The sequence below is a fragment of the Bubalus kerabau genome, chromosome 3, assembly GCF_029407905.1.
Source record: "Bubalus kerabau isolate K-KA32 ecotype Philippines breed swamp buffalo chromosome 3, PCC_UOA_SB_1v2, whole genome shotgun sequence".
NCBI lineage: Eukaryota > Metazoa > Chordata > Mammalia > Artiodactyla > Bovidae > Bubalus > Bubalus kerabau.
In genome coordinates this window covers 43237514-43257711 of record NC_073626.1, presented here as the reverse complement: position 1 = coordinate 43257711, position 20198 = coordinate 43237514, and the positions used below count along the sequence as shown (strand labels likewise).

The following is a 20198-nucleotide window of genomic DNA, read 5'->3' as shown; positions in this document are numbered from 1 at the left end:
CTGATGTGATTTAGCCACTTAGCCAAAAGACTTAATGCTTTAGGAACAAAGAAAGGATGCCTGCCCTCACCAGTCTTATTAAACAAAATGCCAGGATTGGTAGCCCACACTATAAGGCAAGAAAAGGAAGTAAAAGGCATTCATATCAGGAAGAAATGTTTTGTTCATTGAACATATCAATGTCAACATCATGGTTGTGATATAGTACTCAAGTTTTACAAGATGTTGCCACTGGGGCAAGGAACAACAAGACTGGTTCAAAATTGGGAAAGAAGTACGTCAAGGCTGTATGCTGTCACCCTGCTTATTTAACTTATATGCAGAGTACACCATGAGAAATGCTGGGCTGGATGAAGCACAAGCTGGAATCAAGATTGCCAGGAGAAATATCAATAACCTCAGATAAGCAGATGATACCACCCTTATGGCAGAAAGTGAAGAAGAACTAAAGAGCCTCTTGATGAAGTTAAAAGAGAATGAAAAGCTGGTTTAAAACTCAGCATTGAAAAAACTAAGATCGTGGTATCCAGTCCCATCACTTCATGGCAAATAGACAGGGAAATAATGGAAGCAGTGGCAGACTTTGCTTGGCTTCCAAAATCACTGTAGATGGTGACTGCAGCCATGAAATTAAAAGACACTTGCTCCTTGGAAGGAAAGCTATGACCAAACTATACAGAGTATTAAAAAGCAGAGACATTACTTTGCCAGCAAATGTCCATCTAGTCAAAGCTATGGTTTTTCCAGTAGTCATGTATGGTTATGAGAGTTGGAGCATAAAGAAGGCTGAGCACCAAAGAACTGATGCTTTTGAACTGTGGTGTTGGAGAAGACTCTTGAGAGTCCCATGGACTGGAAGGAGATCAAACCAGTCAATCCTAAAGGAAATCAGTCCTGAATATTCATTGGAAGGACTGATGCTGAAGCTCCAGTGATTTGGCCACCTGATGCGAAGAGCTGACTCATTGGAAAAGACCCTGATGTTGGGAAAGATTGAAGGCAAGGGGACAAGAGAGGATGAGCTGGTTGGATGGCATCACCGACTCGATGGACATGAATTTTAGCAAGCTCCAGAAGATGGTGAAGGACGAGGAAGCCTGGAGTGCTGCAGTGTATGGGGTTGCAAAGAGTGGGACATGGCTGAGCGACTGAACGACAAAAAGCCATTAGGGGAACTGTGTAAAGTATATCGGGATCGCTATTATTTCTTACAACTGAATGTTAATCTACAATCATCTTGAAAGGATTAACCTTAAAGAAAAAATATAAATTGGCCCCAAATCTCTTTTGCTTTTATATGCCTTGCATTCTTAGCATTGCAGGGAAAGTGTGCTATTGGTGAGAGTAGGAACGCTTCTTTTCCATGTGTTTCTTTTAGAGCATAAGTTTTTGCTTTCAGTGAAAAAATAACTCATTCATCAGGCATGGTGAATCATCCAGCAAGGATGATGAGTCTTTGACCTTGAGGAGAGTTTTATTTTATATCGCTGATGTCAGATATCCAGTCAGCTGCTAGGATTCTCTAGGAAAAGGAACATGAAATGCAAAAAATTGCCCAGAGGCCCTTGCATCTGACAGCCAAATTAGAAGGAGGGATTATGATCAATATCCCTGGCAAGAAATCTCTTCTTCTGTGGGATCTATTGTTCCCTAGGATGTATTCTGGTGAGAGGAGGGCAGATGGAGAAATGATAGACTATGCAGTTCTGATGGAAAGAAATGGATAGTAGAGAACCCAGGCTGAGGAGGATATGTTCCCTTTAAAAAAGGTAATGGGGGTAGGGGGAGGAGCTTCTGGGAAATATGAACTTACTATGACTAAGAGGCATAGGAATCCATTTGTCTATATTAAAACCCTAACATTTATATGCTTCACCATATACTCAGACTACTCTGGAATCAGATAACAGTTGTTAGGGGAAGAGAATTGAACGGCTGAGGAACAAGGGAGGGAGGAGACATCTTGACTTTTGCATTATGTTCATGTACTACGTGTTTACAAGAACGAATAAACTTAACTGGTGGCCAGATTTCCTATAAGCCTGTTTCAGAGAGTAGTTTGTTCAGTTTTGCTTGAAGGTGTAAGTCCTGAAGACTGCCACCTTCTCACCTTTGCCGGAATCTAGGTGTATGGGTGGACCAGGGTGGAAGTGGCACTGGACTGAGAACACTTGGGCTCCAGCCTCTTGTCTCTCACTAGGTAGCTGTGACCTTAAATAAGCTCTTTTAGCTATTTTCCTGGGCTTCAGTTTCCTTCTTTGTAAAAAAGGCGACCTCTGAAGTCCTTGGTCATTTAGTTACCGCCTCCTTTTCTGCTGCCCCCAGCATTTGGGAATGGGGGCCTCTGCAGTGCACCTCGTACGGGCTGAGTCAACATTTATCCGCTGGTTAACTGGATGGAGGCTAAGAGGGGCACAAAGACGATGACGAGGCGTCCCCCTGTCACTCTTCAGCACAAAGCTGCAAAGTGCTGTGGTACTATAGGCCTGCGAGGTCCTTGAACCTACTCTTCACTCCCCGGCTCGATTCCTGGAGTACAGTTAGCTGGTGCTCAACTAATGCGTGAACGTGTGAGCGAAATGAATGAGGTGGACCGCGAAATGTGCAATTATCTAGTGAATTCCTGCAAAAAAAAAAAAGAAAAATTAGAGAACGCCGCCTTTCCCCGATTCTTCAAGGCGACAGCCGAGGTGTGAAACTCCGGCAGCTGACAGGCGAAGGCTTTCAGATCTCGCTTGGCTGAGAGGCGGCAGGCGGGGCTGAGTGAGAGAGCGAGCCTGGAGCCCGCCCGCCCCGCCTCCCGCCGCGCGCGCCTCCGCAGCCGCGCGCGTCCCTCCTCCCGCCGCGCGCGCCCCCGCCGCCGAGCGCGCCCCGGACCGCCGCGCAGCCGGGCTGGCGGCGCGCGATCTCCGCGTCGCCGCGCGGGTGGGTGGGATCGCGGCGGAGCTCCGGGCGCCGGGGCAGGGGCTGGAGAGCGCCATGGCGGCGGCAGCGGCGGCGGCATCCGGTCTCCGCGCCGCGGCGAGGTGAGGGGCCGCGCGTCTCCCTCGCGGCTGAGGAGGCCACAGCCGCCCGCCCACCTTCCGCGCGGGCCGCGGCTCCGGCATGGCCGGGCTCATTAAGAAGCAGATCCTGAAGCACCTGTCCCGGTGAGAGCGCCGGCCCCGGCCGTCCCGGGCCCTTCCTCGTCCCCTTCGACCCTCCTCCCTAAAAGCCGTATTCCGGGCCGGCCTCCCTCTCTTCAGCCCCGGGGCCGGGACTCGGCGGCGATCCCCGCCTCAGCTCGAGCCGGACAGCCCGCTCCGGGGGCCGCGACCGTTGTCACCGCGCTGCTCTGCCCTGGCCCTGGGCCCTGGGGGGCCGGCGCCCCTGCCCCGGCGCGGGTGCCCAGGCCCTCCTTCCCATCGGAAGAGCCCACGGCCCTCCCGACGGCAAGGATCTCCTGAGCGGCCGCGCGCACCTCAGTTGCCACACCGCCGGGCAGGTCACCCCACTCCCCCTTGCATGCCCCCCGCCCCGGGCCCTCTGCCCGGCCCCCGGTGGCCCCCGCGGTTCCCACTCTTTCCTGCCCGGCCCGCGGCGTCTTCTCCGCGCTGCTGCCCCTCCCTCGGGGCCGTCTGCCCGCCTTTTTACCCGCCCACTTGCCCGCTCCTTGGTCTTCGTCTTCCTTCTTCTGCTCCGGGCTAGATCCCTCAACCCGGGCCACTCACTTAAAAATGACCCCGTTCCCCAGTCCTTCAAAACCCATCCTCCGTTCAGATTCCCACCCGCAATACTGGTTTTTCTCCCTCCCAGAAGCTCTCAGCTCCTTGTCTTCGTCGTCAGGCTGACCCTGTTGCATCACTCTCGAAAAATATCTAATCCTTGCACCCAGGCCTTTCCTCGAATCTCCTTTTCCCCTCTCGAGGCTTCTCTTCTCATTTAACACAGACTAAATGGAGAAAGGGCATGAGAGTTGGGCATAAAGTTTCAACAGCCTTCTCTTTAAGATATGGAGGATATTTGGACAGCCTGTGAAAAGAACTAACGACTCCCACTTCTGCTTTGCAGCCATCAAAGCAGTGTTATGTCCGCCAAGTCATTTGGACCCGAGCTGGGTGGCACACAAAACTGTTCGCTTGTAATTGGGTGACTGCTGACCCCTGAATTAGGATTGCAGCTTGTCAGAACTGGTGTCCAGACAGATCAGAAGCTGGCCTTTCACTTCGTTTTCACTCCTTATTCCGGGCAGGGCTTAGCGATACCTTTAGACAGCCGTTGTCTCTCACGTGGAGGGTGATCCAGTCCTTGGCTCCACAGAGGTCAGTGGTTTTGAGGAGGAGGGAGCAGGGGGAGGAGCCAGTCTCCACGGACCCCAGGCCTTGCTCTCCTTTCTTTTCTGGACTTCTCATTGCCTTGGTGAGTGCTGTGTGAGACACTGTCGCTGGCACTGCATCCTCTCTTCTGGCAGACACTTTGGCCAATTTACTGTTACTTTGATTTTAGACTTTAATTAGTAATTAGATTCAGATTCATCTCTTGGCTAATCACCACACCATGTTTTAAAGTAAAAGCGGATTAGAGGCTGGAGTTGGAAAGTGCCTTTGGATCCTCTCCTTGGGTTAATTCCCTAGTATATTCTTTCTCAGGTAACATTCATTTGGGTGTGCCGTGAATTTGCTTGCTCTGTGTAAAGACATGTGTATGACTAATGATTGTGAATGAGGCGGAAAATTTAACTGAAGGGAAACCATTAATTTGAATGAACACAGAAACAGACAATTTTTGGGTTTAGAGATGATCTTACCTAACATAGCATTGTGTTTAAGAGGTCAGGCTGATTTTGGTTTACTTTCTTTAACTATAAAATGAGGATAATAGTAGTATCTAACTCAGAGGGTTAGTGTGAGGGTTACATGAGTTAATACACAAGGGCTTAGTGCAGTGCCTAATGCATAGTAAGTGTTCAGTAAAGCATGCGATGTGGTTATTTGGGAGGCCACAACTTGTGTGATGGTTTGATATAAGCCATAGACTTTTCCAGAAAAATCCATATATGCAAACAGATAATTTTTTATGTAAGTTCCCATGGTGGGGAAAGTTAACAATCCCTTAAAACACATGCCTTAACCTCTTAAGGCATCTTAAACGAATGCCCTGAATAACCCCTGACTAGTTCAGCCTCTCATTTTATGACCGAGGAAGCTAAAGCCTAGAAGGATAAGTGACTTGCTTAAGTTACGGTGGAAGGTACAGTAGAGAAATAGAGGGAGTTCCCTGGCGATCCAGTGGTTAGGACTCTGTGCTTTCACTGCCAAGGGCATGGGTTCAACCCTCAGTCAGGGAACTAGGACCCAGCAAGCCCCATGGAGTGGCCAAAAATGGGTAGAGAAATAGAACCTGGCTTCTTAATTCTGGTACACTTCTGGTACAATTCTGCTTCCTGATTCTGGTACACTTCTGCTATAATGTGATACACTCATATTCTGTGCTCTAAGAAGATAGGCTTTTTAAAGAAAAAATTTAATAGTATATGCTGACATATTCAGTGACTCCTTAGTGAACAAAGTTCTCTTTTAGGTGAAGTAGGAATAGGTGTTAGACATTGGTAGAAATTTCTTGTTCCCACAGGGTTGTGTGGTTGACCGAGGAGTAGGGTGGAAGGTTATTCAGGGCTGCCTTTTTTGCTAGGATGTGGGTCTGACTTGGGGAAAGGTCAAACTCCTGAGGCCTTCCTGTTGATTTAACTTGGAAAGGCTTCCTTAATCACATGTGATATTTGTGTCTCTGTGTGGTCTCTACTACACATCCAGAGGCTGGCATGCTTGGAGGGGAACTATAGTTTCTGGGGCTTGCCAAACCTGAGGAGGAGAGAGAGAGGAGAGTTGGGATACTGGGTTACTATATTAAATAAATGTTTGTAGGTGTTTAACAATTCCTTGTTGCTGATGATGATAGTGCCGCTTGGCCTGGAGGAGTACCCTACAGCAGGAAGGATATCCCAGTGACTCCTATATTATGTTTCATTTTGCTCAGGAAGTTTTGCATATTAAAGTGTCTTGTTGGAATGCATCCTACTTATCAGTAGACTATTTTGGTAAACAAGATTTGAAGGAGGTGATTTTCCAGATCCTACTCTAGGCCAGGCACTGAGCTGGGTGCTGGGGATTCAGCAGGGAAGAAGTACAATTCTCTTTTAAGGGCTTTAACCTATGATTTGGATGACCGCTGTATAATACAAATAGCTTTTATGTTCATTGTTTATTTAAATAAACCCAGGAGGAGATTTTTACTTGGAACAAAAACATTAATTTAAAAAATACCCCAAATTGATTTTTCACTGAATTAGATTATTCTTATTTTAGATCCCCTTAGCTAATGACCTTTTGTTGTACAAATAGGAAGAAATATGATGGATAGTAAAGTAAGTTGGACTATTGCTCATGGAAAGGGAGTTTTCTCTGGGGCCAGACAAGCTTGATTCACCTTCCTACTCTGCCACTTAATAATACAGGGCAGCCTTTCTGAGCCTTAGTTTTCTTATCTGTAAAAGATGAGAATAAGAGAGAATAACTACATGCTTAGCGGAATTTTTTGAGAAATTGGGGATAAAGTATTCATTATAGTGCCTGGCATGAAGGTAGAGTTTAATGAAGAGTAGCTGTCGTAACATGGCCAGAGAAGTCAGGGACACGTCCATGGTATAGGTGACTGCAACTCACTCAACTGGCTCTTTTAGAAAGTCAGCAGAAATCTTAATTATTTACTCTAAATGGCTGCAGGAAATGTGACTCCAAGTGACAGAGACATGGCTGATAACATGATAGGTAGTTTAAAAAACATAAGCGTTAGGTGGAATCAGAGACTTAGAAGAGTTCAGAGTCCTTTTGGAGAAGAAGAGAACCTGACTGTGGGCTCAGCTTTCTTAGATCCTGATCAGTGTCCCCTCATCCTGGAGAGACCCCATGGCCCATCCCCAGTGGACTGCTGGAGTTGCCCACTCAGAGGCTGCCTGCCTGCCCAGGGTCTGTTTAGGTAAAGGTTTGTGTGGGTAGGGCTTGACTCGGCTTCCAAGTCACACTCCTTTGGATTAGGCCTTACTTATTATCATCTTCATTTCCTGAATAATTATTTTGTACATTTTCTGGTAATAGTGCAATCATAAACATCTTTTGTTTTCTTCCTCATCTTGTCTTGCTTTTGAAGAAGCACTTTTATTAACTTAGCAAATATTTAATAGTAATAGCCAGTTGTAAGAATAAGCACTTTATATGTCTTATGATTATTTAATCCTCAGTCTAACCTTGTGAAGGAGACATCAGGCCCATTTTATAGATGAAGAAATAAATGAGACACAGAAGTTAAATAACTTGCCCTATATCAGTAAGTGGTGGGACTGAGATCCTAACACAGTCACTCCCATTCCAGAGCCAGACTCCTTCATCTCTCTGCTGCTCTAATGCATCTCATCTACTGAGTATTTCACATTGAACAACCAGCGCCACGTGAAGGAGAATATTAACCAGCACCGGGGAGCTCCCTGAGTCTCCCCCATCATTGCCTCTACCAAGGGCTAGCCATTGTCCTGCCTTCTAACAGCAAAGATTAGTTTTCTCTTTATTTGTACTTTATATAAATGGAATCACAGAATGTATACTTTCATGACTGGCTTCTTTAGCTCAACATTGTTTATGTGAGGTTAATCTCTGTTGTATCAATTTGTAGATTTTCTGTTTTCATTGCTATTATTCTATTATATTAATATACTTAAATTTATTTGTACATTTTTCTGTTGATGGACATTTGTGTAGTTTCTCAGTTCAGAGCTGTGTTGAATAGTGCTATTAGGAAGGGTCTAGTACATATCCTTTGGTGAATAAGTGTGTCTGTTGTGGATATACCTAAGAGTGGAATTTCTGGGTGACAGGATATGTGTATGTTAAATTTTAGTAGATATTGCTAAACAGTTTTCCTAACTGGCTGTAGCAGTTTGCACTTCCCCTGAAAGTTTATAAGAATTCTGGTTGTTTTCCATCCTTGCTAACACTTGGTATTTTTCATCTTTTTCATTTTAGCCATTCTGGTGGGTATGTTTTGAAATATTTTTACTTCATCTGTGATAAACCAGATGGCCCCTTTATTTTTGCCTTTGTTTAATTTTCAAATTCTGATTTGTTTGTGGATTTTAGTCACAAGCAAATGTCAGAACCTTGGAAACATGAGAAATTTTTGAAGAAATGTTCCAATTGGGCAGGTTCAGTGGGAATAATTAGGATAATTTGTAACCATTAACCCATAACATTTCTTACTTGGAAAGGATGTGATGCTTTGCTCTCTGTCAGAGTAATAGTCATTTACCTTAAGAGAAAGGAGGGATTGTTCTTTAGGTGTTTGAGTTTTTGTTAAATATTTGGCATTCAGACTACCCCGGATATTAAATAATTTCTTTCTGTTCTATAAGTTTAGTACCCTTTTGGCATGGCTTTTGTTTTTTTAAAGATGTGCCACGTGGCTTGTGGGATCTTGGGTCCCTGACCAGCTGTTAAACTCAGGCCCCAGCAGTGAAAGCCCTGGCATAGATTTTTGTCTTTACTAAAGAAACTAAAAGTAAATAAATTAATAAAATTTTTTAAAAAAGAAACTAAAAGTAAATAAATAAATAAAAATTAAAAAGAAAAAGAAAAAGAACCAAGGGTGATTCTCTTTTACCCTAAAGTGGTTGTCTTGTGTCTTAAAAAAAAGCAGCGTTTATAAGCAATACAAATTTCAAAGCAATGTGGTCATATGTATCTGACATAAAAAGCTTAACGTATGGTTCACAAATATTGAAATCAGCTGCTTTGAAAAGCTGACCGAGCAGCATGTTATTGTAGTAGAAAGAACCAGGACTTAATTCTAAAAAGTGGCTGTGCATTCTGACTCTGCTACTTGTAAGCTGGTGTTCAGCAAGTCTTTTAGTTTCTTGAAGCTTCGGTTTCCTTATCTGTTAAATAGGGGATAATAATCCACACTTGTCTTGAGGATTAGAAATCATGTATAAATGTGCCTGGTACTGAAAAAGTATTCAGTGAACAGTGACGATTACTACTTATTAAAGTTGTTCGAGAGAGATCATCCAAATGAATAATTCTTTTGACATGTAAGAATGATGTTTCTTAACATTTTAATGCAGAGAAGTAGAGATGAATGCTCTGTATCATTGCTTAAGGAGAGAAGAAAACTAGGGCTGGTCCTGTTTGACATTTTTTTCTCGCCGAGGCATACTGCAAGGTAAACTTGGGCCTCAGAATAGGTGAAGTACCTGATATGTATATACTGGGTTGGGTCCTTAGAGGATTTACTTATCTGGAGTTTAAGAATATAGCACAATTATATACTATATTTTCAGAGTGAAAAAAAAAATAGAGGCCATTTAGCTATCTGCACCTAATATAAAACCTGGTTGGAAAATAATCTGTAAGTATGACATGAATCATTGAGGGGAAAAAAAAAGTTCTTTTGTTTTTTTTGGCAGCTTAATTCTCTATGATTATTTGGGTGTGACATTCATGTGGCAGGGCTTATGACCATTGACTGCTTTGAAAACCAGAGGGTCTGAGGATGTTTTGAGTGTGTGAAGTGGGTGCAGGAGAAGGTATGTGGAGTGAGAACGCATGGCTGTAACTCAGGGAACCTCAGACTGGGGCAGGGTGAGGGTAGGGGAGCAGGAGACAAGGGAATCCAATTCACCCAGTATCACTAAGGGACCTTTATCTTTGTGTGATGCAGAAAGTGCTACTGGTGCTGATTATGGATGCTAAGGAACATTTCCCGATATGTATAAGCAGTGGAATCAATCAATCAATATCTATAGTAAAGGGAAAACCTAGAGTGTAAAAATAATACACGTTAGCAGTCTAGGTAAAGGATAGGTAATTTGTACCTTCTTGCCACAAAATAAAGACTAGATGTATCATAAATGATGTGTTGGATTGATGTTGTTTTATTTGCCAACAGCAATGATCATTTTACATGGATACTGAGTCTTAGTGCCTTAGAGATATATAGCTTAGATGTCAACCCATCATTTAAAGAATGAGAACTTTGATGGTGAGAGGTCAGTGTATTTAAGTCTCTGACTTATGGAAGTGTTATATTCTCAAAATTTATTTCTAAGTTTGAAATTTGGAGTTTGTGGTTCAGTAGTAGAAATAGTGTTATAACTGTTGAATAGGTCCTCATCCCACAAAAGCCACAGTATGTTAATTATATATAATATAAGCTCACTAGATGGAGATCTGGGTCTTGGTTATTTGGGAACCATGTGAAGGGGGAGGAGAGAAGAAGGAGAAGAAAAAGTTTGGAGTAAGATCTTTTAGATCATTGAGATCATTGTTTCTCAGCAAGGCCTAAGGCCATTTTTTCCAGTTCTGATTGAGGGATATGACCAGCATTCGATGAGTGGGCTGGAGATGCTGATGTCATGCAGTATGCAGAATCATTTCACACAAAGAAGGATTATCCTTTGTCTTTTTATTTATTTATATATTTTTGGCCCCAACAAATGGTTTACTCGATCTCAGTTCCCTGACCAGGGATTGAACCCCGGCCACAGCAGTGAAAGCCCAGAATTCTAACCGCTAGGCAACCAGGGAACTCCTTGTCCTTTGTCCTTTTTGGCTTCTGAATGTTTGTTAGATGCTTACAGAGGTGAATTGCTTGTTTAGATTATAGGAGCCTACTTACACGTAAACACCAAGTACGGCATAATTTTTTTTTTTTTTTTTTGGCTGCTCCATGCAGTTTGTGGGAACTTAGTTCCTCCATCATCAAAAGTCAAATCCATGACCTCTGCGGTAGAAGGAAGCATGGAGTCCTGACTTAACCAGTGGAAGGAAGGGACCACCAGGGAATTCCCTGCACAGCTTTAAACTACAGTGAAAGTTCCAGGACTGCAACTACGCTTGGGAAAGATTGTTTTGAACATTATTTTAGAGAAGGTTGTCACTCTTGGCAAGACCACTCATGGAGTTGAGTCTCTCAGGGCTGAGAACCACCAGCTTAGGCCAAAATCTTAAACAGCCGGTTTGCTCTTGACCCACCCTCTCTTCTCTCCTTTACGTCTCTTCCCCACCTCCCGAGGCCCCTCTGTCATGCACCCACTGCCCCGATTCTTCCCTCAGGCCTCTGCTGCCTCACCCTGCTACCTGCAGGCCTGTATTCTCAGCTCCCCTTACTCTCCCACCAAAATTCCCTGTTCTTTAGGGTTTTGATTTCTATATGATTTCAGCTAAGTCAGGGGGAGGAATAGAGAATATATTTGGGAGCAGGAATGCTATTCTAGTTAGCTCAGTGCCATTCACAGTACGTCCTACAGGGTCAGCTCCCCTAAGCCACTCTTACTTTCATAGCTCCTCAGTCCGCAGACACTCTGGAAGCTCTGAGTGTGTTTTTTATTCTCTGAAACCCGTTTCTGTTGCCATGGCAGTGAGGATGGGGCAGGGGTCCGGGCAGCAGTTTATGAGTCATTTGAAAGTCAAGGTGTTCTGAAATGTGGACATTCCAGCTAGGGATGGCTCAGTTCATTCTAGCTGAACTTCCTCCTGCCCTCTGGTGGAGTGCTTTCCCAGACAGAGCTGAAAATATACATTTCCCTCTTCTAAGAGAAATCTGTTTTTCTTTCTTTCTCTTTCTTTCTTCTCACTCTCTCTTTTTTTTTTTTGAAATCTTTTTTTTTTTTTTTTCCTTCAAACCTGTGTGAAAGAAGGGGCTGCAGTGTTCAGGAGCTCATTTCATTTGAGGAAATGTCTCGACAGAGGTTGATATGAAAGGAGAGGCCTGGCAGTGTATTGAAGGATATCCCTTGCTTGCAGGTGGAGCTGGCTGTGGCTCCTAGGTCCTCGGAACCCTCAAGAGAGGTTCCTCTGCCTCTGTGAGGAAGGTTTGTTGCAGGAGAGTTGGCTATTCAGCTGCAGGTGGAGCCTCAGCCACTCTCAGATATGGAGCCTGGTCTCCCCTTCCGCTAGCCCCAGACCCTGGGCTGTCTTTGAGGACTCTGATTCTGAAACCATTTATTCATTAATTCTTTCCAGAAGCACTCAGAGACAAATAAGACAAGATTCCTGCTCAGAGACTTACCTGCCTATAGAGACAAATAGGCCTGTAAACACTGGGCCCAGTAAAGCCTTCAGAAGTATCCGTGCAGCCAGCAGGGCACAGTCAGGGGCAGAAGGGTGATGCCAGACAGAGGCTGAGAAGCAACAGGTGGTTTTAGGAGACTGCATGTGGCTCTGCATCATGCAGTGTGGGTTAAAGGAATACAGCTAGAAGGATATTGGCTAGGTCATAGAGGCCTGAATACTACGCCAAAGCATCTGGACGGGGCTCACCGTCTTCTCTGTTGCCGTTGACCTGGGTCTGAGGGACCTAGAGTTTCTTTTCTCCAAACTTCCCTAACTCTTGACTTCGTTTAAAGTCACAGAGATGGTTTAGTGTAGGCAAGACTGCAAGTTTTTGAGCCAGACTGCCTGATCTTGAATCCTAGCTCACTAGCTCTGTGACCGTGGACAAATTATTTAACCTTTCCACACTTAGGTTTCCTCATGTATAAATTGGAGACAGTGGCTGTCTTTTATGTCATGAAGTCATTGAGAGAAATTAATTAAGAATGTATAAGATAGTGCTTAGGACAGTGCCTGGAATAGAGTAAGAAATTAAATGTTAGCTATTACTTTAAAAATAATTTTTGTTCTCAGAGAAATATCTTTTTTATTTTCTGATACCGTATTTTATTATAACAGCTTTTAGATAGAGCTTTCAGAATATACTTAATCTCTTTCGTTCCCTCTCTCCTTTTAAAAAACCTGGCACTTACTACTTATTGCAGATGGGAAGTGTGTACCTTATAACCTCAGCTTCACAGCTTACATTTATTTTTGTGTTTACAGATGACACTCTTAAACCTGGTTTAACATGTTTGGATAATCAGACACATAATTGATTTGCAATGTGTGAAAGAATATGGATAGATTGTTGGATATACCCCTTAGTTCATGTCACTTATTTGGCAATTGTCATTTAGTTGCTTCTTGTTAATATCAGTAGACATTAATTGAACATTCTTATCCTGGGTTTTGAGTTAGACAGAGATCTAAATGATACAGTTCAGGCTCTTGAGGAGCTCATAGTCCTCCCTAGAGACCTTTGTTTGTATTTTAAGCTCTTCATTGTGTCTTCCACAGTTCCTTTATTTGGTTTGAACCTACTAACCCTTAGTTGAATGTGCTGCTTATCTTAGGTGTGGTGATGTGTGTGTGTGTGCACGCGTGCACTCAGTCGTGTCCGACTCTTTGTGACTCCTGGATTGTAGCCCAACAGGCTCCTCCATCCATGGGATTTTCCAAGCAAGAATACTACAGTGAGCTTCCATTTCCTACTCCAGGGGATCTTCCTGACCCAGGGATCGAACCCACATCTCTTGCATCTTCTGCATTGGCAGGCGGATTCTTTACCACTCGCGCCGCCTGGGAAAGCTATCTTAGGGTGTTTATTAAATGATCTCTGTAGGGGAAACTACTCAAAGGTTTTGACAGGGCTTTTCTTCTACCATCAGATGTGAAAGAAATCACTTTGAGCAGTCTATGCCTGTTAAAATAAGCATATATTTTGGTCAAAATTAGGGCCAGTTGTGCTTAAAAAGTAAGGACACCCTCAGTGTATGGTGTGGTTTTCCTTTTTCCTTAGTTTCTCCTTGGGCAGTTTTAAAAACTTAGATAATCTGCCTGCTATACTTCTCTAAATAGCTGTTTAAGGCTTTACCACAAAGAAATAACTGTTCTCATTCAATAGTGAATAATCAACAATGCCCGTTAGTGGAATAGGCCTTCCTTTTCTGATTGTTAGCAAGTACACTTTCACTTTGGTTAAACCAAGAGCCTGTGTAGGTTTTGAAATTAGAAATACAATATTCATTAATTCCTACTCTTGATTTAAGTTTGAAAATTGTCATGACATGGAAGTAAAGGAAATTAAGGGGAATATATTAGGATGACAAAGGTTTCTAACAAAGTGAGACACGTCAAGACTTAAGTCATGAGGTGTATTATCTTCAAGACCAGTGTAGGGGAAAGAACCTGGGACCCAGTCTCTATGGGGACTAAGTGGTTGAAGAACTAATTGAGAGGGCAGAGGGCACTATCTCTGAGTTACAGTTGGTAAAGATCCCCCCATCTCAGTCCTAATTCTAGAATGATCAGTTAGAGTATGTTGGGACTTCCATGATGGTCCAGTGGTTAAGACTGCATGCTTTCAATGCAGGGGGTGTGAGTTTGATCCCTCATCAGGGAACTGTGATCCTGCATGCACATAACATGGCCTAAAAAAAAGCATTTTTTAAAAAAAGGTATGTAGAAAAGATGATGAATAAGAAATTGCAGCTGTATTCTAGGTGGTGGTCAATGTGTTAACAGGCAGTTAGATGAGGAGTCGACAGGTAGCGTGTCTTACTTTGCTAGTGGGCCCGTTTGCTGTTGTGTTAGTCACTCAGTCGTATCTGACTCTTGCGGCCCCATGGACTGAAGCCCACTAGACGCGTCTCTCCATGGGATTCTCCAGGCAAGAATACTGAAGGGGGTTACCATTCCCTTCTGCAGGGGATCTTCCCAACCCAGAAGCCGAACCCAGGTTTTCTGCATTGCTGGCGGATTCTTTATCGGCTGAGACACTAGGGAAGCCCCAGTAGGCCAATTTACAAATATTCAATTCTAGAAGAAAAGTGGATCAAACCAGATCCAGTTATTAGTGTTTCAGCTAAACAAGACTAGCAAGGCTTCAGGCTTAGAGTAGGGAATTAGAATGTTAATCAGGACTGTTGTTAGGAATTAAGGAAGGAGAGCCTCTCTAGAATGTCCAGAATTCTGGGATGGGGATTAGGGTAAATAGGAGTGCTTCAGATGACCAAGCTACCCTTGGTATGGGGAGATTTGGACTATTGGTTATAATTGTCGAGAGTATGAATCAGTATCATGTCTGTGATAGGAAATTTGGCAATATCTGTCAAAATGTAGACTCTGCAGTTTCACGTCTATGAATTCATCCTACAGAAGGAATCAAACAAGTGAAAAAGGCTATTTAATGAAAATATAAATCAGTAGGAATTTTATTAAATAAATTATAGTGTATCTATACAGAGGTATCGTTTATAGATTAACTCTAATTATTAAAAAAAATTTTAAAAATCTGACATTATAAAATGCCCAAGGCATTCACTGAAGAAAGAAGCAATTTTAGTAGAATATATATATATAGTAATTGTCTATCTGCATATATAACTACTATCTATTGTTTAGTCTCTAAGAAAGCCCAGCTGCCATTCTATAGTGGAAACTGTTATTTTTTCTTATAGTTTTTTTATATTGCTTTACAATTTTATGACAAGCAGTTCACCAGCAGACCAAGAAGATAACTTATCTATTACTCTTTGCTGCCCTGCTCTGAGAGGGTGTGTTTGTGCACATCCAGTCATATGTGTTTTTGGTGACTCACATCATGGTTGCCTCTTGGGGAGAACACAGTGAGAGCTAGCAGAAGAGCTACTTCTAACAATATAGGAGTGTCTTATATCGACCAAAGCCTCCCTCTTGTAACAATTATGAACTCAAGGTGGTATATAAAAAGCAACTACGGACTTCCCTGGTAGTCCAGTGGTTAAGAATCTGCCTGCCAATGCAGGGGACTCTGGTTCAATCCCTGGTCCGGGAAGATCCCACATGCCATGGAGCAACTAAGCTGGTGTGCTATAAATACTGAGCTGGCACTCTAGAGCCTGTGAGCCATAACTAGAGAAAGCCTGTGCACAGCAATGAAGACCAAGTGTAGCCAAAAACAATTAATTAATTAATTAATTAATTAATCGAATAAAAAAAAAAAAAGCAACTACTCGAAGACCTTGGAGACTGACAAAATGAGGCAGAAACTGACAGGAAACTTGAAAGATATGGATCATACTAGGTAAGATTCTCATTTCTATAGCTTTTTTTGCCTGAGGACACTCTGGTGGGTGATGGTTAGCACCCACTCAAGCAAAAGTCTGCAGTCATACAGTCTTACTTGGGGAGTCAGAGGATGAAATTCAGGGCTATAAGAGAGACTGGAAAATGAAAGGATACATCTTAGAAAGAAGCGAACAAAGAAGGAGAAGCCCTAAAATCTGCTTTAATCCTTGACATGCATGGGGGAAGAGACTCCATGGAGCTTGGAAAAGGCGATGGTTGAAAGCTGAAAGAATTGAGCTGAAATTCAGCTTCATCCACTACAGAAAGGACAGAGTTTGGAGTATGAATCTAGCCCAAGTTGATTGACCAACAAAACAAAATTCTTCAGAGGGAAATTGGCAGAATCCAGAATCTCCATAATGTCTAGTATACAATAATAACTGAATGGCTCTGTGACTCATTGTCCAGAGAATGGCAGTCAATAGAAATTAACCCAAGATGACGCAGATGTTGAAATTACCACGTAAGGACTTTAAAGCAAACTTGGTAGTGATAAATGAGCAAATGGAGACTCTCCCCAGAGAAATGGATTTTTATATATATATATATATATATATATATATACACACACATATATATATATATATATATATACACACACACACACACAAATATAAAATCTAGGACTTAAAAGTACAATATCTGAAATGAAAAGCTTATTCTCAGCAGCAGGTTGGAGGTGGCTAAAGAAATGGTCAGTGAACTTGAAAACAGAGGAATAGAAATCATCTACTCTGAAGAACAGAAAAGATTGAAAAACAAAAACAGCCTCGGTGACTATGGAACAATATTAAAATATATGTACTTGGAGTCCAGGGGCTCCCCAGTTGTTCTGATACGTGAATCAGAGAAAAGCAATCCCAGTTATTTCATGAAAATAGATTTCTAGTGTGCAGAATATGTGAACTTAATAAAATGCTTTCTGTTTTACAACACTGAGTGATTTATTATGCTGCAGTAGATAACTAAAACAAGACAAGTTTTCTTTGAAGAAATAATGGCTGACAACTAAATAAAAGAACAAGTAACCAAGTTAAAAATGGGCAAAGTGTCTGAATAGATATTTCTTTAAGATACGCAAATGGCCACAAACACACGAAAAGATATTCAACATCATGAGACCATCAAGGAAATGGAAATCAGAACCGCAATGGCTACTAGGATGGCTATAATAAAAAAAAAGATAATAACAAGTGATGATGAGGATATGGGGAAGTTAGAACTCTCAAAAACTGCTGATAGGATTGCAAAATTGTGAAGCCACTTTGAAAAACAATGTAGCAGTTGCTTAAAAAGTAAAGCAGTTACCATTTGAACCAGCATTTCTCCTAAGTGTATATATAAAAGAAATAAAGTTGTTAAGTCCACACAAAAACTTGTACTTGCATTTTCATAGTAGCATTATTCATAGTACTCCATAAGTGGAAATAACCCACATGTCTGTCAACTGATAATGGAGAAACAAAATGTGATATATTCATACAATGGAATATTCTTGGCTATATTAAAAAAAAAGGACAAAGTGCTGATTCATGTTACAACATGGATGAACTTTGATAACAATACACTAAGTGAAAGAAGCTAGTCACAAGAGACCACATATTTTACGATTCCATTTATATTAAGTGTCCAGAATAAGCAAATTTATAGAGACAGAAAGTAGAATCACAGTTGTCTAGCTTTGGAAGGCAAGGGGAGATTAGGAATGATAGCTGCAGTGTATGTTTTTGTTTTCGTTTTTCCTTGGGGGGTAGTGAAAATGTTCTAAAATTGATTAAGCTTATGGTTTTGCATCTATGTGAATATACTTAAAAACAGTACATTTTAAATAGATACTGCAGGTTGTTTTGTTTTTTTTTCCACTTGCAAATTATAGGCTTGGACTAAGAGAGTATTTAAGATGCCTTTCTAGTTCTGAAATTTGGCGACTCTCCAATCTAAGAATTGTCACTTCCCAACATTGTGGTCCATTTTCATAAAGATGTCTGGGAGCCTTTGTCTGCTGTCTCTTCAGCAAATTGCAGTGCTCTGGGAGAAATGAAACTTGATCCAAGTCTGTTTTTCCATCTTGATTTCTTCTTAGCCTCTATGCTTTGTAACAGTAACAGATGGCCAGAAAATGTTTTCCCACATTCTTGAAGTACAATAAATAGCAGGCTTCCATTAGCCTTTTCAGCCACCCCTGGACTCAGTGATATCATTGTGGATAAGGAGCACAATACTGAATGAAATGTGTGCCAGGGATTGTTGGATAGTTTGAGATTAGATCTCAGGTCAGTGGTTTCCTTGGTTGAGCAGACCTCCACAAACCTCCCTGACAATGACTGGACCCATGGATCATCTTTTAACCTATTCTTTGTTATTATGATAAAATACAGGCAAAATCAGTTGAGAAATTCTTACTACATCTTTGAGAAGCAGTTAGGTAATATCTATTTTTTTGTTGTCTCCTAAAAGTTAATTGATAAAAAACAAAACAAATGTATATCATTATTACTATTACGGGAGAACAGCCCATGGTGGTCCAGAAACCTGCCTGTACTGTCAGCAGTCCTTAGAGCATAATTAAAGAACTCTTGGTCATTTTGTTTGCTCAGTTTTTGATGATTACTGACTGACTTGCATATTTGATCACAGAGCTGATAGCACAGTAACCTCTGTGGTCCCTTGTCAGCGTCTTGGTAGAGGCTGGACGTTACTGCTAGAATGCTGGTGACTTAGCTCTGGGAATACCTAAGAAAGATTTTATTAATCTGATTGAGTTGGTGAAGTGCAGAAAGGTCTCTGATGGAGGTACACTGTAACTTTATCCCGTTCTCCCCGCACAAAAAATTTCTTTTTCTTCTTATACAGGTTAAGCAGCTAAACAGCCGTGGTAGTTTGTAAAAAGGGAAAGGATGTCGTCTTACCATTTCTGAGATACCTTATAAATTTATTTTGTGCCAGATGTGTTTTGAAGGAATATATTACTAAGCGAAGATGTTAGTAGAAGAAAGTCCAGTGAACAGAGCTGGGTTCATGCTCTGCCTCTTCCTGCCCTGTTTACCTTGGGCAAATGACTTTATATCTGAACCTCATGTTCTTTTTCTTTAAAATGGGGATAATGATGCATATTTCATATGGGGTATTGGGAAGACTAATTGAGATAATGTTCCTTTTCAGAGTGCTTGGTACAAAGTAAACTGTACTTAAGGAAATGTTTTAAGGCTTGAAAAAAATGAAAAATGACATTTATTTTTTATAGAGCTGTAGATAAGGTTGAGCTTCCCAGGTGCTTTGGTGGTAAAGAATCTGCTTACCAGTGCAGAACCACTAGAGACATGGGTTCTATCCCTGGGTCGGGGAGAGCCTCGGCAGTGGGAAATGGCAACCCAGTCCAGTATTCTTGCCTGGGAAATTCCGTGGACACAGGAGCCTGGCAGGCTACAGTCAGGGAGTTACAAAGAGTCAAACATGACTGAGCAGCTGAGCACACAAATAAGATTAGGTTTTGCACAGATATATGGTACCTGTTTAGTATAGGCACCCTGAGAATGTCAGTGCTAACAAGCAGTGTAACTTATTCTTGTCTGTGTTTGTTTCGTTTTATTTGAAGTATGTTCCTCTTTTCAGAGAGAAACATACTTGAAAAAGTTTCTGTCACTTTTCTTGAAAATAGCTTTTTATCAGATGCAAAATTAGCTTATCTTAGTGATTCTCAGCCTTTCCTCCCTGCTCCTGTGTATTAAAGGGATCCTTACCCTGTCTTGCTCCTACCATGATTCTTAGCTGAGTTGGGGAGGTGGGGGTCTTATCAGAGTCTGTGCAGAGGAGAGAGGAGACATACAGCCCTCAAAATTAATTTTATATCTTCAAAAATTATCTTTAAGATTAGTTCTTCTGAAGGGTGCCCCACCCCCATTTTAAGCTGAGGTGGCTTCCCTGAATACCTAAGAGTAAAGGAAGGGAGCTGGAAGGAAATAATTGTAATACCTTATTTAAATACAAAAGGGGCTTGCAAAGAAGGCCACCTGGTACCTAGTGATTCTATGTAAATAATGTTGAGATCTGTTTTCTGCTTTTCTTTCCATCTTTCTAGATTGTGTTTCCTCTTGGTTCCTCGGGGGTTTGTGCTGTGTCTTTCTTTACTTTTAGTTGTTTTACGTAGTGAAAGTACTTTGAGTTGTTCTCTTTTTCTCTTTCACACCC

At 42.1% G+C, this 20198-nt stretch overlaps 1 protein-coding gene across 2 annotated transcripts in view; it reads left to right on the top strand.

Moving 5' to 3' along the window:
* The first annotated feature begins 2878 nt into the window (after window positions 1-2878).
* BLTP3A (bridge-like lipid transfer protein family member 3A) overlaps window positions 2879-20198 on the top strand; it is a 73220-nt gene continuing 55900 nt past the window's right edge. The window contains exon 1 of one of the 2 annotated variants that reach the window (XM_055571649.1): window positions 2879-3026. In XM_055571649.1, the coding sequence (XP_055427624.1) occupies window positions 2980-3026 (47 nt within the window). In that variant the 5' untranslated portion in view covers window positions 2879-2979. Of the gene's footprint in view, window positions 3150-20198 lie in introns of both variants that reach the window. The other variant, XM_055571650.1, reaches the window with a different exon arrangement.